The 15,159-nt window shown below is 55.5% G+C and overlaps 1 protein-coding gene across 7 annotated transcripts in view; it reads right to left on the bottom strand.

Moving 5' to 3' along the window:
• Positions 1–15,159, bottom strand: part of PTPRF (protein tyrosine phosphatase receptor type F) — an 81,860-nt gene that overhangs the window by 50,988 nt on the left and 15,713 nt on the right. For all 7 annotated transcript variants that reach the window (XM_036893202.2, XM_036893205.2, XM_036893210.2 and 4 more), the window contains exons 4-5: positions 9,295–9,440; positions 8,994–9,135 (exon numbers count right to left, since the gene is read on the bottom strand). In XM_036893202.2, coding sequence (XP_036749097.2) covers positions 8,994–9,135; positions 9,295–9,440 — 288 coding nt within the window. The remainder of the gene's footprint in view (positions 1–8,993; positions 9,136–9,294; positions 9,441–15,159) is intronic.

Raw genomic sequence — 15,159 nt, 5'->3', positions numbered from 1 at the left:
AAGGTTATGTGAATGGAGCGTTTACTACATTGCAGATGCTGAGTTAAAATGCTTTACAAAATCATTTAATCCTTACCAAAACCTACGAAGTAAATGAACACATTGAGCTTGGAGAAATCTAGAAACCTGCCCAAGGTCACACAGTCCCATCAGAGGTGGGGAGGGGATGGGATCAGGTGGAGGGGCCCTGTGCCTGTAGGACTGGGGCTCTGGGAGTGTGCTGGGAGGGAATGGCAGAGGCGACGGGCGGCCCTGGGGGAGCCACGCCACCATCTAACCTCCCTCCCCCGCAAATCTGTGCTACGCCCTCCACGGGTTTCCGGGGTTCGGCCACTCCACCGCAGACCCCTGCACACAAGCAGCGGCGTTTTTTACTGCAAGATGAACCCAACTGCCCCCTACACGTGGCCACCCGTGGGTGCGCACTCAAAATTCCAACACCCCGTCAGTCCCCTCAAAACCTGTGCTGCAAGTGGAGGGGCTGTGGAGCAGACGGAAAGGGCCCCTCCCACTCCAGGCCTCCCGGTAACCGTGGCAACGGCGGAGAGGCGGGCACCACTGCACCGCAACGGAAGGGCTGCGCGTGCCCGTGTCCGTGCTGGCGCGCACCCGCGGTCCAGCTGCTGCCGCCCCTTCCGCCCCTGCTGGGTGGAGCCGCCATGCCCCACGCCAGCTTCCCAACTCCAGGGAACCTTCCCCTGGGACTTCCTTCCCACTCCACCCACGCAGAAATAGATGGGGGGTCCCGGGGGTGCCCAGCACAGTGCAGGGAGGTCACCACAACTGCCTTGCGGCTTCAGCCCCTGCATGGGGTATCTGCACCATGTGTGCACGCGGGGCTGAGGCCTCTCTATCCTCTTGACAAGAGGGTTCTGGGTCAGGAAGAAAAGCCCACGGGAACTTGAGGGGACGCCAGAGGTACCAGGAGCCCAAGTCTCTACAGCTGTTTGTGGATTCCGCCTGCATGCACAACTAGGGTGCACACATTCCCAAAGGTCTGTCACACAGGTCTCTGGGTACTCGTGGTGGGTGTACATGAATGGCTCCTGCATGGAACCATGCTGGTCTTCAGATAACTGCAGTAGGAGACCTGACTCCTTCTGCTGTCCCCACTGGGCAGAAGATCATGGCATGTATGGGGACGGGGATTGGGTTGGGGGTTTTAGGCTCAGAGAGGGGCAGGAGCTTGACTGAGATCCCACAGCAGCAGTGAGGCTGGACTAGTTCCACTCCACAGCTCACTTGCTATCTTGGTGGCTTCCTGGAGTAGGAGATGCAACAAGGAGAAACACTTCAGCATGGCAGGCAGAGAGAGCTTTCTGGGGGAGGCAGGGACTGCCTGAATAAAGGCTGTGGGAGGGTGGGGTGACAGGAGGCAGGTGAATCTGGTTGGAGGTAAGACAAACACCTGGGTTGAAAGATGAGGTGAGGGTAGGGGATCTGCTTAGGCTGGCTGCCAGGGAGGGAGGCTGCTGAAGCCCCCTACAAAGCACACACAGGTCTCTTTGTCCAGCTCAGGCTGGGATGCCTGAGGCGGGAGTCTGGGCCTGAGGGAGGGGCTGCATCAGGGAAGCCGACAGATGGAGACGCCTTGTAGGCTCCCAGGGCGGGCAGTGCTGGCTGTCCACACGACCTTCTCACCCAGGTTCACCTAGCTCCACAGCGCCTCTGTGCACATGCAGGCACAGACACACACAGGCTCCCTGGGATGGAGCCGTCTCTAAGCCTGACTTCTTCCCTTGTTTGTGAATGTTAGGCCTGGCCTCCCTCTGTCCCTAACACACAGACACCTAGAAACGTTCACAGCCAGGGACCTATAGAGATATACGTGGAGAAAGAGACAGGTGCAAAAATAGAAACCTGTGTGTGTGGAGGGGCACCTGCAGTGACAAGCACCTGTGGAAACAGACTCATGCGAGCAGAGCCAGAGGCAGTGCATGCAGACATGGAAACACATGTGCAGACATGCAGTCAGAGACCCAAGTATCCCGAGACACACGCACCTGGAGACACAGGAAGGGACAGAGACACGGGGAGTGCAAAGACACGTAAGTAGCCTTGTGGGCAGTGGGCTCCCACCCTCCTGCACTCTAAGGAAACCAAGGCCACCTCAGACCCTGTTCCTGAGGTTGCTCCATCCTCAGCAGGGTGAGGGCCAAGATACCCCCTAGCAAGCTGGAAGGCCAACCCAGACCCACAGGCTCCCACTCTCTCCCAGTAAGCCCCACTCCACCCAACCCCCACGCAGTAAGGAGAGGCCTGGGGGGCCTTGGGAGCCTTGGGCCCATCTTCCTTCGCAGTTTTTAGTCTAGATTTTCAGCTTTTTCTAAGAGAAAACTCCCACCTCTTCCAGCACTCAGATTTCATCAAACTTGGCATCTTAAAAGCCTGTTTTGTTTTTGAATCTGAGCTGTTTGGGGCCTGTAGACAGAGCCGAGAGCAACGGTGGCCTCCCCACCCCAGATCCTGGTGAACCTGGGGGCTCCCTGGATACACACCCTACCCACGCTCTGGCTTGTGGGCCCTGCCCACAGTGGACTCTTCTGGGGTTCCCCACCTTAGTTCTACTCCAGAAAGACTCTTTTGATCCACTTATCCTCCTAGGTTCAGGCCCAGTCACTCTGACCACTGACAGCCTCCCACTCACCCTTCAGGCCCCTTGCAGCCCAGTGCTCACCAAGGTCAAGTGTGAGTCCACTGAGGTAAATCCAAAGGACACTCCTCAGTGCTCATCCTGCCTGACCTGTGGACAGCACCCCACCCTGCTGACCCCCCCCCCGCCTCCAAGACTCTTTTCTCTTGACTTCCATGCCTCACTGAGTTTTCCTCCTACCTCTCAGGTACCTCCTCACCAGATTCCTATGCAAAGCCCCCTTCTAACATGAAGAGTTGACATCTGGGGCTCCAACCAGGTCCTCTTCCACCCCTCTTGGCTCTGGCTTCCTGAGACTTGCCATTGCTCAGCCTTCAAGACTCCAACTCCAGTGACCCTTGGAGTGCCAGGCACGTCTGAGCAAGGCCCCCTTGATACTTCCCCTGGATGCCTGCACACATCCGACACAATAGGCTTCTAACTGGACTCACCATCAACTTGCCCCTTCAAACCCGGTCTTCCTCCCATACCTGAATCTTAGAAAACAGCACCACCACTTACCTGGTCCCACAGCCAGCAATCCAGAGTCTCTCACCTCCTCAATCCCAAAGATAACCAGGAAGGCCACTGCTCTTTCTAAACTGTTTGTAGCCCAGTCTCCCCACTGCCTCGGTTTGGGCCACTGCCACCTCTTGCCTGGGTTACAAGACTGTCCCAACTTCTCACTCATCTCCCTCTACCCAACTCTGCACCCCCAGGGACCTTTTTGAATCATGTATTTGATCATGTCACTCCCTGATTAAAATCCTCTCTCCCCTAGCACCCAGATGGAGAGGGCACCTTACCAAGGATAAGCATGTATACACGCAGGGGCATTTAAAGCCTCCAACTTGGCTAGCTGTTCCCATAGCTGCCCACTCCACTGTGGTCATGAGGCTGGGAGTAAGTGAGGGAGCCCCGTACACAGCAGGGCCTTGTAAGTACTTGTGACTACAGGGCTAGGGGCTAGGCTGGGCACAGTGGAGATGCCAGTGTCTGTGGCTAACAGAAGAAGCAGGCATATGTCTACACCACAGGAGGATTTATTCAGAAGGGAGTACACTTGGAGGCAGAGCAAAACTAGAAAAAATGGGGGATTCTAGGTACTAAGAAGCCCAGATTCTGACCTTCAAGATCCTCCTGGCAGTGCCCACCTAACAGACACCTCTCCAACCCCTGTGCTTGGACCAGAACTCGCCAGGAAATGGTTGCAGTGCCTCAGATCAGCATGGTCCCAAATGCTCCTACGGCCGTGGTGGGGGTGGAGGTGGAAGCACAGGTCACAGAGCCTGGTCACTGGACCAGAAGCATGCAGGCCACGCCTTCGCTGTAGGGGGGCGCAGAACTGGCCTGGGTTCTATGCTTTCTGTGGCTACAAATCAGGGAGGTGACAGGCCCAGCTTCTGTAAGACCAGCCTGCTACCTAGAATCATATGCAGGCAAGAGGAAGGGAGCACAGCCTACGACTTGGGAAGTCACCTCTGCCTTGTGGTAGCCCTTATCCAAACCCCCCAACCCCAAAATCAGGCCTGGGCCAGGGAGGAACATGGAGCAGGGAGAGCTGATTCTCTGGGAAAACACCCACTCACCATGAAAACAAGCTCCCTTCGACTATGGTCCAGGTCTGGCCCAGCCCAAGATACCTCAGGACAGGGTCATATGTTGCTCATCAGTTCACCTGTCTCCAGGAATCCAGGAATATTTCCAAAGGGACTGCATAGGGATGGAGGGAGGCATGTAGGGGTGGTCCTTCATCACCCACAGGTCCCAGAGACAGCCAGGATCACAGTCACTGCAGAACCCAGGAGTCCAACCCCAGCACTGACTGCCCCCTACCCCAGTCACTACACCACATGCCCGACAGTTGGTCCCCCCTCAAGAACCTGACACCAGGTAGGCGAGACCAAACACTGGGCAGGATCCTGTCTGGTGCATCCTCCCTGCTGGTCTGGCTGCACTGAAGTGCTGAGGTGCCTTTGCAGCCTTGAGAACAGCTCAGCCCCAACCACTCTGTCCCACATTCACCTCTGCCAGCTGTCCCACTGATGAAACACTCTGAGCAGGGATCCTGTGAGGTCCCAGAGACAAGGAGCCCAGACACAGCCATCTCTGACCTCCCACAGTGCAAGGCTGCCTCCTCACATGCTGCTCAGGCTGCTTACCACACCCGCCTTGCTGTACACACAGCCCCTAAAGCACACACCTTTGCTGCACACACTGCGCCCCCCATATACATGCTGATACATACACACACTGCATGAGGTATACCATGGGCTGTATAAACCACACCCCCTCATGCACTGCCTGATGTGCACACACACACACAGTCTGCTGCACACTCCCTGTATATACAGCCTGTAAGGCACACACCTACTGTACACACCACACCAAACATCTTACATACACACAGTCTTACACACCCCACACAGGATGCATGTTATCTGTATCCATGACCACAAGGCAAAGGCTGCCACCTGCATTTGGAGTTCTCAGAGCCAGGCCTCCAGGACAGTCAGAAACAGCTCATTCCTGCTCCCCGACTTACTCCCTGTTCCCCTCCCTGAGTCAGGTTGGGGGGTGGGGGCTTCTAAAACCTACCCAAGTCGCCAGGGTCCTGCCCACACCTCTGTGGTCTGGCCTCCTCTGGGGTTTTTCTGACCACTGTCTGGCATGGCCTGGATCTCACTGGCTCAGGTGAATCAGTGCCCTCCAGACTGAGCTCCAAGACCCTCACTGCCCTCCGTCTGGAGGGAAAGGCCAAGAAGCAAGGCCTGCCTCCCCTCCCCCTCTGCTCCTCCTCCCTGGAGAGGGAAAATGTCAGATTCTCTGTCTCAGTGGCAGCAGCGGTGGTTGGAGGGGGAGGGATTCAGCCGCCGACTCAAGAGTGCCGAGTGAGAAGAGCTTTTCCTGCCATTACCCGGCGGCGGCGAGGGAGAGGCTGGCGCGCTAATGGCTTCAATTACCACTCAGACTGGAGCGCTGGGTTGCGGGGCCCTGAGCTTGCCACTGCCTGGGACAGGCTCACCCCCAGCCAGCTAGGGCTGGGCACCCTAACCCTGTATGCAGCCCTGGGCAGGAGCAGTGAGGCAGACGGCTGGGCATCACAAGACAGCAGGGGCTCCCAGGGTGTGGGTGTGGCAGTCCTGTCCAGGGAAGCTGGGAGCAAAGGCCACAGGGAGGAGCAGCGCGGGGTGCTCCCAGAGGCTGCATCAGAGCTAAGTGTGAGGAAGGCTGGGCCTCGCACGCAACAAGGCGGGGCAGGGGCCATGGACTGGACTTGAAGGCTTGGGGTCCCTTTTGGGGGTGCACCAACCCCCCTGCCTGTGCCAAGTCACCCCAGACAGCCCTAAGCTATGCCCCTGAGGAGCCCAGCGTGTGGTGGGCATGTGCACACACCGGTGCTTTGGGCTTACATGCAGTGTGTGGTGCAGGGAAGGGGCTCAACTCTCCTTCCTGGCCCCCAGACCAGCTTCATCTGCTCTCAGCCTGCCGCAGAACTGGAGGTGGCCTCCCAGGAATGGCCCTGCTGTCCTCTGGCCCCAGCTCTTGACACCACCCCATCACCCTTGCCTGAACACACCCCAGCAGTCTGGCCTCGATGGGGTGGGGCAGGAGGGGGCGGGACATCAGTCTGGGCTGCTCTGGCCCCGCCCCTGGACACCTCTGAGGCCTCCCACTCTACTCCTTTCTTTCTGCCAGGCCCGAGAGCCAGTCCAGGTTAGGCAGACCAGCAGGTAAGTCAGCATTTCACCTTCTGAGTGCTGTGTTTTTGGAGGAGGAGGGGCTCACTGAGGCTCACAGCCCCACCTACATCCAGGCAGGGAGCATGGGTAGGGCAGGCACCTGCCCATACCCAAGCAGCACAGACATACCCCAGAGCCCTGTTAGAAAACCTCATGCAGGAAGGCCGCTCAGGATGGAGAGACCCCCTCCACGCCTGGGTCCCCCTCACCTCAGGCCCTGAAAGACCATTCCTCAACCTCCTCAATCCTTTAAAAGTTAAAGCTGCCCAGGGCAGTGGTGGAGGTAGGAGGGGACCCGTGAGGACCTGGGGGGAGATCCAGGGCCAGAGCTGGGGCACTGGAGCTCTGGGGGTACTTCTCGTTCAACACTAATAGAAGAGCCTCAGAAGATGCCCTCTGAGGCAGAAGCCATGGTTCTGGCCCGGCAGCTACCTCCTGAATAGCAGGGTAGGGCAAATGGCTCCCTGTCAGGGCAGATGCCAACAGGGGGGAGGGCAGTGTTGAAATACCTGTCCTCAGGTCATCAGTGGGGAAACTGAGGTCAGAGGTGGCAGGGTAAGATCACTCAGTAATCAGTGATCCTGGTCCCGGCCTGCCCTCTGAGCTCCTGCACCACAGCTAAGTCCCTGTCCATGGGAGTGGCCAGCAGGGGCTACCTGGAAGATGCCAGGCAACATGGAGGCCTTGTACTGCCAGCTCACATGCCTGGGCCTCAGGCTGTGCAGCTTCCAGCCCAACAGCAGCTATCATTCATGCCGGCATCTCACAGAGTCATCGTATTAATCCTTTAAACCAGTGTGGGCAGCAAGTAATACATCCCTATTTACAGATGGAGTAAATGAGGCTCAGAGGCATAGTTACTTGTCACAAGGTAAGACAGTAAGTGGCCTTGTTCTTAACCACTGTCCTCGATTGCCCCTCTTAGCTGGAGCCCCCCCACCACACAGACACAAAGGAGTTCTCTGTGGATGTGTGTGTGAACATATAAAGCCATAGCACAAAAAATGGCCAATGTGAAAAGATGTTCAAGTGCTCTTGTAATCAAAGAAATGCAAATTAAATTGAGATGCCATTTTTTGCCTATTAACTTGGCAAAGATCTTTTTTTAATGGTAATTCCCACTGCTGGTGAGGATATGCAGAAAAGAGGCCCTCTTATGCCCTGCTTGGCAGGAGTATAAACTCACACAATCTCCTAGAAATATTGAAAGGCTTAAAAATGCATGTGCTCTTTGATCCAGCAATTCCACTTCCACAAATCTAGAATCAGGAAGGTGGACTCATTTGCAAGGACATGTATAGCACCCTATTTATAAAAGCAAAAAAATATTGGGAACAACATATGTATCCAACAATAAGGGAAAGGCTAAATAAATTAGGGTCTTTCCATGTCATGCTTATGTACAGCCATTAAAATTAATGATACAGAAGAATATTTAATGGCAGGGAAGATGTTCATGATATGTTTTTTCAAAAAACAGTTTACAAATCATTGGGCAGAACGTTATAGCATTTTCGTTAATAATGTATGCACAGAAAATAGACTATAAGGAAATATCCAGATATTAATAGTAGAGGTAAGATGACAGGTGATTTAAATTTTTTCCTATGTGTTATTTTATACTTACCAAATTTTCAACAGTGAAAAGGTGCTGTTACCTCAATTAAAAAAAAGTAAAAGATGAAGGCTGTATTTTGAAAATACAGGCAGACATTCAGACTGATGAATTTAGGGGCTAATTCATATCACTTCCCTTCCCCACCCTGCTCATAGCCTCCTATGTCTCCAGGAAAGTGTTCATTTTTCAACCTGGTCCTGTGTGATCTGCCCTGAAACCTCTCCAGGCTCATGTTGAGTTGCTCTTCCTCACTTCTCTCTGTGCCTTCCAGCTCCACCCACCCTCCAAAACCAGACTGAACCACTCAGAGTTCCCTGAAAGCTTCCAGCTCTCCTGCCTCTGGGCCTCAGCACATGCTGATGCTACTCCTGCTTAGGCCCCCTCCCAAACTCCTCCTCACCCTCAGGACACAGCTTAGACAACAGCTCCTTTCTCCTCTGCCTCTAAGCCCCGAGCTGTCCCCTCAAGACTTACAGGAGACTGGAGTCTCAAGGGCAGGGCCCAGGTCAGATGAGCCACTGGATATCGAGGCAGCATTGGGGAGTATTTGTGAAACGGATGGAGGAGCCATCGAGTGAGAAGACTCTGAGATCCACATCCAGAGCTCCAGCCCCTAGCTGGCACCCTAGCTCACAGGGGCGAGAGAGCATACAACTCTCCGAAACCTACTGCCAGCTTCCACATGAAAATCAGATCCGCTGCCACAAGCCATGCACCCCAAATGACACACAGCTGCCACCCCATACAAGAAGTCAGGCCCCAGACTCTACCCCAGTGCCCTGTTTTAGTGGGAGAATACAAAGAAACCAGGCCCACGGCTGCCCTCACCACTGGCCAAACAACCCAGGCCAGATCCATGATCACTATCCGCTGCTGACCTCTGCCGACCCCAGGACGGCCAAACACATACCAGCCTAAGGCAAGGACAGGGCTGGCTGGCTGGCTCTTCTCACACAGCAGTCTACCCACCCACCATGCCACGTCCCTCCTCAGCATGTACCTTCGAGCACAGAGAGCTTGGCACTAGTGTTGATCTCCCCCAGACTGTTGGTGGCTGTGCACTCGTAGATGGCTTCATCTCTCTGCACACGCAGTGGCTGGATCCGCAGCACAGACCCTGCCCCATCATCAAACTCAATTACCTGCCAGAGGACAGACATGTGTCATGGCCTGTGTGTGGTCAGCCTTCCTCCTGCTTCCAAAGGCCCCCGAAGAGGAAGAACAGTGGGGGGGATATAGGACCAGGTCCCAGAGGAGGCAGCCCCTGAGCCCTGTCCGGCCCCTCCCAACCAAGGACATACCTCGAAGCGCTGGGAGCTGACTTTCTTCCCCTTTTTCATCCACGTGATGCGTGGCTTGGGCTCCCCTGTGGCTTGGCACACGAAGGAGGCCACCCCTCCTGATAGCCCAGTCTGGTCCTCAGGGACCTTAATGAAGACAGGTTTGCCTGGAGAGATGGAGACACCAAATCAGCACAGTACATTCACTGTAGTCATGGCCAACACTATAGGTGCCAGCCATTGGATGGGAGGCTAGAAATATCTACAGGTAATAGTAAGAGCGACACCTAAGTCTTATATAGGGCTTACTATATATGCCAGGCACTATTCAAAGGGCTCTAAACCTATGAGGCGGCTACTCTGATTACCTCTGCTTACGGAGAAGAAAAGCAAGGCACAGAGAGGTTAAGGGGTTTGTCCAATACAACACAGCTGGTTAGTGGCAGAGATGAGATTTAGACCCAGGTATTTTGAGTCTGCAGTTCTTACTTAAACCACTAGTCTTCTGTCTCCCATTCCCCTATCAATTCCAAGCTCTAGGACAAAGGCATCCTGAGAGCGGCAGGGAGCAGCCCAGCACCTCCCCCAGACTTGTCCCCTACTGCTCTCCACCTCAGTGATGGCACCTCCATCTACCCCAAGGCTCCAGCCACAATCCACTGACTCCCCCTCTGCCCCAGTATACAAGCAGTCCCAAAGGCCTAGAGATTCCATGTCTTGAGTATCACTGGACTCCTTCCCAGGCGAATGATTTCCTGGAGATCTGCCCTTTACCTACTCCCACTGATTTGGCTACTGCTTTCTGACAACCTGGATGTCTCCCCAAGGTTCACAGGGAAGCAAGGGGGGTGGTGCTCAGATACTCTACCGCCATGCCACACCGCCCTGACACACACACCAGGGCCAACCTGCAGCACCTACACTACGAATCCCACCACCCAGGGTCACAAGACCAGAGAAACTGCTTTTATTAAAATGTAGCAACACCTTGTGAGTTCTGACAGCAGATCCATTTCCTATTAATCAGGCCAATGAACGGTTCCAAGAAGGCTAATAGCGTGACAAGTGACCTTTCAGACCACCTGCTTGGCACCGAGGAGCCCAGGCCCTACCCGGTCCCTGGTACAGAAACGTGTGCAGTGACGACAATCCTCTCCTAAGCAGCCACTCTGCATCAGGTGCTTTATCTCAGTTAGTCCTTCACTGCTACTGTCCCCAGCTTACAGTCTCAGAGAGGTTGAGTCACTTGCCCAAGGTCACAGAGCCAATGAGTGGCACATGTGAGACCTGAATTCAAGCCTGTTTGACTTCAAAAAGATTCACATGGTATTGATGTGGGCCTCATCAAGAGCAAGGTCAGTGTGTGGTAGGGGGCCCAAGCCAGACCACAGGACGAGGAGGAGTGAGTGGGCAGTGGAGTGGGGAGGAGCACTGTGACTACTGAGAGGGGGTGGGCTGTGCCGGGAAAGAGAAAGGAAAGATACCACCTAGGGAGGAAGGGGGTGGAAGGATGTTTTTACATCTTAGTTTCTTTTTCCCAAGACGTGAAAGACAATGTTTAAATGCTGATGGGAAGGAGCCTGAGCCTGCAGAGAGGGAGAGGTGCTGATCCAGGATCCAGTGGAAAGAGGAGGGACAGCAGAGGGGTAGAGTCCCTGATGGAGGGAGGGTCCAGGCGACCACCAGGGTTGGGGTGACAGCTGCAGGTAGAGCGTGGGAGGGCTTAGCCTTGCAGGGAGGAAACCATCTTACTCATCACCCCAGGGCCTAGTGGGCTCTGGAAGTTTTATGTAATTATAGAGCAAGTCACTCACCATCTCTGAGCCTTCATTTTCTCATCTGGAAAATGGTGCTAGTGACACAGGGGTCTGTGCAGACAAAATGTGATGATGTCCATAAACTGCGTGCACAGTCTTGACACACAGTGGCTCTTGCATGAGGGCAGCTATTACTCTCATTCAATTACTAGTTTTAAAACAATCCCATGAAGTAGACAGTATTACCAACCCCATTTCAGAGATGAGGAACTGGAAATTCAGAAGGTTAAGTAATGGATAAATCATAGAATGCCTTGGGGTTGGAACCAGGGTTTGCTCCAAATCCTAAGTTCACCCTGTAGCACTTAGGGCCTCCCTGGAGAAGGGAAATCCAGGACCCACCCAGCTGCTCTTGGGAGGTAGAGTACCTAGTGGGGAAAGGGCAGCCAGCTCAGAACCAGGGACAGCCTTAGTGGGGCAACACAAACCTGCAAGGGCCAGAGTGGCATGGGGACAACATGAGTCCTGGAAGCCTCAGTGCGCCTTACCCTTCCTCCAACTGCCCTCTAAAAGAGGCTCTGGACTCTCCCAGCACGCCCTTGTCTGCACAGCCTGTCCCTCTTTGCTAGTCCTTTTGAACAGGTCCTCCTCGATAGGGCTCTGCCCACTCAGGCTCCATTGGGGGTGTCTCCCGCTCATCCCCACGCACATTGTGCACCCCTCTCCCAGACCTGAGGACCTCCGAACAGCAGCTCTGGTGCTCCTGCACTGCTACTACCTTCCCCTGACTGGACTCTCTAACAACCTAACAAGCTGTCCCTGCCTCCAGCATTGCCCCTCTAGTCTATTTTCCACTCAGCAGCCACATGAACTGATAGTCTCTCTCCCATGATCGAAACCCTCCAAAGGTCTCTCCTCTGCTCCCAAAACAAGATTTAAACTTCTATTATAGTGGACAGAGCCCTGCCAGGTCTAACCCCAGACCCTCCCCCTAGATAAAGCAATGCCCTCAGCAGCCTCAGGGCCTTTGCATAAAGGCCCTGTTCCTTCTGCCAGGAACCTCTTGGATGACTTCTTTACCTATTCATAACCCTATGTACTTTTCTGATCTCAATTTAAACATGATTTCCTTAGAAAACCTTCCTTGGTCCCCCGTCCTTGTCTGCAACTATATTAGCTCAGTTTCCGGCTCTAAGCTCTCTGCAACTCCTTCTGCCTCTCCCGCAGCACTGCTATGGTTCCTTATGTAGCTGTGTGATGTCACTACCTTTACCACATTTTGGGGGAGTATTTGGTTCATAGCTGCTTGCGCCTCTAAAACTATAACCCTGGGCAGGCAGACACCAGGCCTGCCTTGCTCCTGCATGTCCCAGCGCCCAATCCAGTTCCTGGCACACAGGGGTGCAAACAAAGGGAGGTGTGACCTGACAAGGGCAGGCCCAGGAGGATGGAGACTGCAGCCCCGCACACCAGGGGGAAGCCCCCTCTGCCACGGAGCGGGGCACCCGGTGGAAACCCTCCTCTGGCTCCTGCCTCAACGTGTCTGCTGCAGACCAGAGGCTGGAACCTGCTGAACCGGAATGGCTGGGTGAGTGTGCCTGGGGGTGGAGCCTTGGTGCCAAACAAAGAACCAGAAGCTGGGGAGGAGAGCCAGGTCAGCGCGGGAGCCTGAGCAAGCAGGGGAAAGGCCTGAGTACAGTGTGGAGGCTGGACTGTGCCCAAGGCCTGGGGCAACTGAGGAGGCAGAACCCCCTTGAAGTCTGGAGAGGGGCCAGTGCCCAGCCCACCCACCCGCCAGACTCCCGCAGGCCCCTCCTCTTTCCTGAATCCCACCCCACCTCAGGGCCCCACACCCAGCAAGGCGCCAAACCCCAGCTCATCACCTCCCAGAGCCCTGCTGAGTCCCCTCCCCTTCTGTGCCCCAGGCAGACTACTGGGGAACATGACTCTGACCACGTCTCTCCCCACCTACGAAAGCTGGGCTGGCATTTGTCTCCCGGCTCTCCTCCCCACACTCGTTTCTGCTAACCTCTCCAGACTCGGCTTTCTTGACTCTTTCAAAAAAGGTCACCTACCACGGGCCACGTACTGTGCTGGAACACAGCTCCGGTCCCAGACACCTGGACCCTGGTGGACTAGCCACCTCTGACCCAGGCTTCCTGACAGGCCAGGCCCGTGGGCACCTGCTTGCCTTCGTGTATGCCCTGCCCCTCTTACGCACCCTACCCAGGAGGCCTGTGGGAGCCTGCTCTGCGTCCCATACTGGAGCTCTTGGATTTCTCATCCCAGCACTGATCATAGGCCGCACTGACTGGTCAGGTCCCCAGGCACATGGGCAAAACCGGGGACTTCGCCACTCTGCTGGGTGTTGACCCACAGCTGGAGTTCAGCGAGGGTCTAAACAGAACTTCTGAGATCATGTGTCAGGAGGGGCTTTCTGTCCCACCAGGATGGGGCTCCACCTCCCCTCCTTACTTGCCTCCTCCCCTACCACAGGGAGGTTAGGGTGCCAAAGCCCTTTGGGCAGTACCTCCTGGGGGCACGCCCTGGGACACTGAGCCCATGCAAAGTGGGAGGCCGCAGCCTGAGAAAGGAAATAAGCAGGGGAGGCACACCTGCCAGGGTCCAGCCAAGGGACAGCCAAACTGGGCCACCTCCGAGGCTCCTCCGCTGGGAGACCGACTGCTATTCTGCGCCCTCCCCACAGAGTACACACACGTGAATACAAACAGTGCAGAGGCAGCGAGCAGACGGGCAGCGGTGAGGTACTGCAAGCGGGGAGGGAGCTCCCAGAGAGGCGGATTTCCCAGGCCCTGAACCACCTAATGAGCTGGGGATTCATTAACCTTGGCTCCTGTGACTGCTGCCGGTGCCCCCACCAGAGGGGAGCCCACTCAGAGACAATCTTGGGCTCCTGGGGGATACACAGGGAGCCCCAGGTCATGGCCTCAGATCCAGGGAGCACATACTAGGTGCCAGGTGCCTTGAATATGTGGTCTCAGTTAACCTTTCCGAGCAGGAGTGACTACCCTCATTGTGCAATAGGAAAACAGGCCCAAGAGAGAAAGCAACCTGCTGTTAGTTCCATAGAGGGCAGAGTCTAGACAGGCCACGAGGTCCTGCCTACCCATAAGGCTGGGGGGTAGGAGGGGAAGGGGAGGAATGATAGACCCATCCTCAGCTACTCAGGCACCCCTCCCCACCACCCCATAACTGCAGCCACCAGCTACCCCTCTAGCCACCAGGCAACCTGCTCTAGAGGGCCTCCTATGATTCCAAGTAACTGGGCCATAACCAGGGCCCCACTAACACCTCAAACATCCCTGCTTTGATCCCATGCTGTCTGGGGCAAAAGGGTACAGTTTACTGTGACTCTCTCAAGAGCTCCATAGACAATCCCAGGATCATTCCTGCTTCTTCCCCACAATCTCACCTCATTATGCAACACCCCCCATTAGCAAATGCCCAGGGCTCCACTCTTCCAGGAAGCCTCCCAGTCCCTTGCACGGTACTTAAGTCACTTCAGTGCCTGTGCTGCCAACATAGCGCATACTGTAAGTAGCCCATCCTGCAGCTCCCCAAGGCAGGTCCATGTGGACTCTTCCCAGCTAGCACCTGACACATGCTACATTAGCAGGATCCTCTTCCTGCTCAGGACCACCTCTGGCCCCACAAACCTCCCCGTTGAGAAGCCACAAAGCCCCAGGCTGTGGAAGCTGCCCAAGCCCTGTGTGCCCAGGTCTCCACTGGAGCTGACTTGGCATTGACGCTGGGGCCTCTGGGCTAACTCTTGGCAGCTGTTTCTCCACCCTGCTTCCCTCCACTCCCTTCAGAGGCCAGGGCCCCCATTCATTTGTCTCGTTAAGAGGCCTATAGAAACACATTTTTCCACTCTGCACTTCACTGCTCCGGCCGTCAATTCTCTGGGCACCTGCCCTACCTTTTGCAGCAGCTCTGTCCAAGTTTGCCTGCTTGCCCCTGGCTAGAAGTCTCCCAAGCCCAGCCCAAGACTGGCCGTGCCTCGAGGGACAGATCCAAAAGCCAGTGCAGTGTAAGGCAGGCCTATTAACAGACCGTGCCTCCCAGGGCCAGGTCACCACGGCCCCCAGCCCAGGCCCCTCCCCCATGG

The sequence above is a fragment of the Manis pentadactyla genome, chromosome 4, assembly GCF_030020395.1.
Source record: "Manis pentadactyla isolate mManPen7 chromosome 4, mManPen7.hap1, whole genome shotgun sequence".
Lineage (NCBI taxonomy): Eukaryota > Metazoa > Chordata > Mammalia > Pholidota > Manidae > Manis > Manis pentadactyla.
Note: the sequence above shows the minus strand (reverse complement) of the source record. Positions and strands in the feature narration are given on the sequence as shown.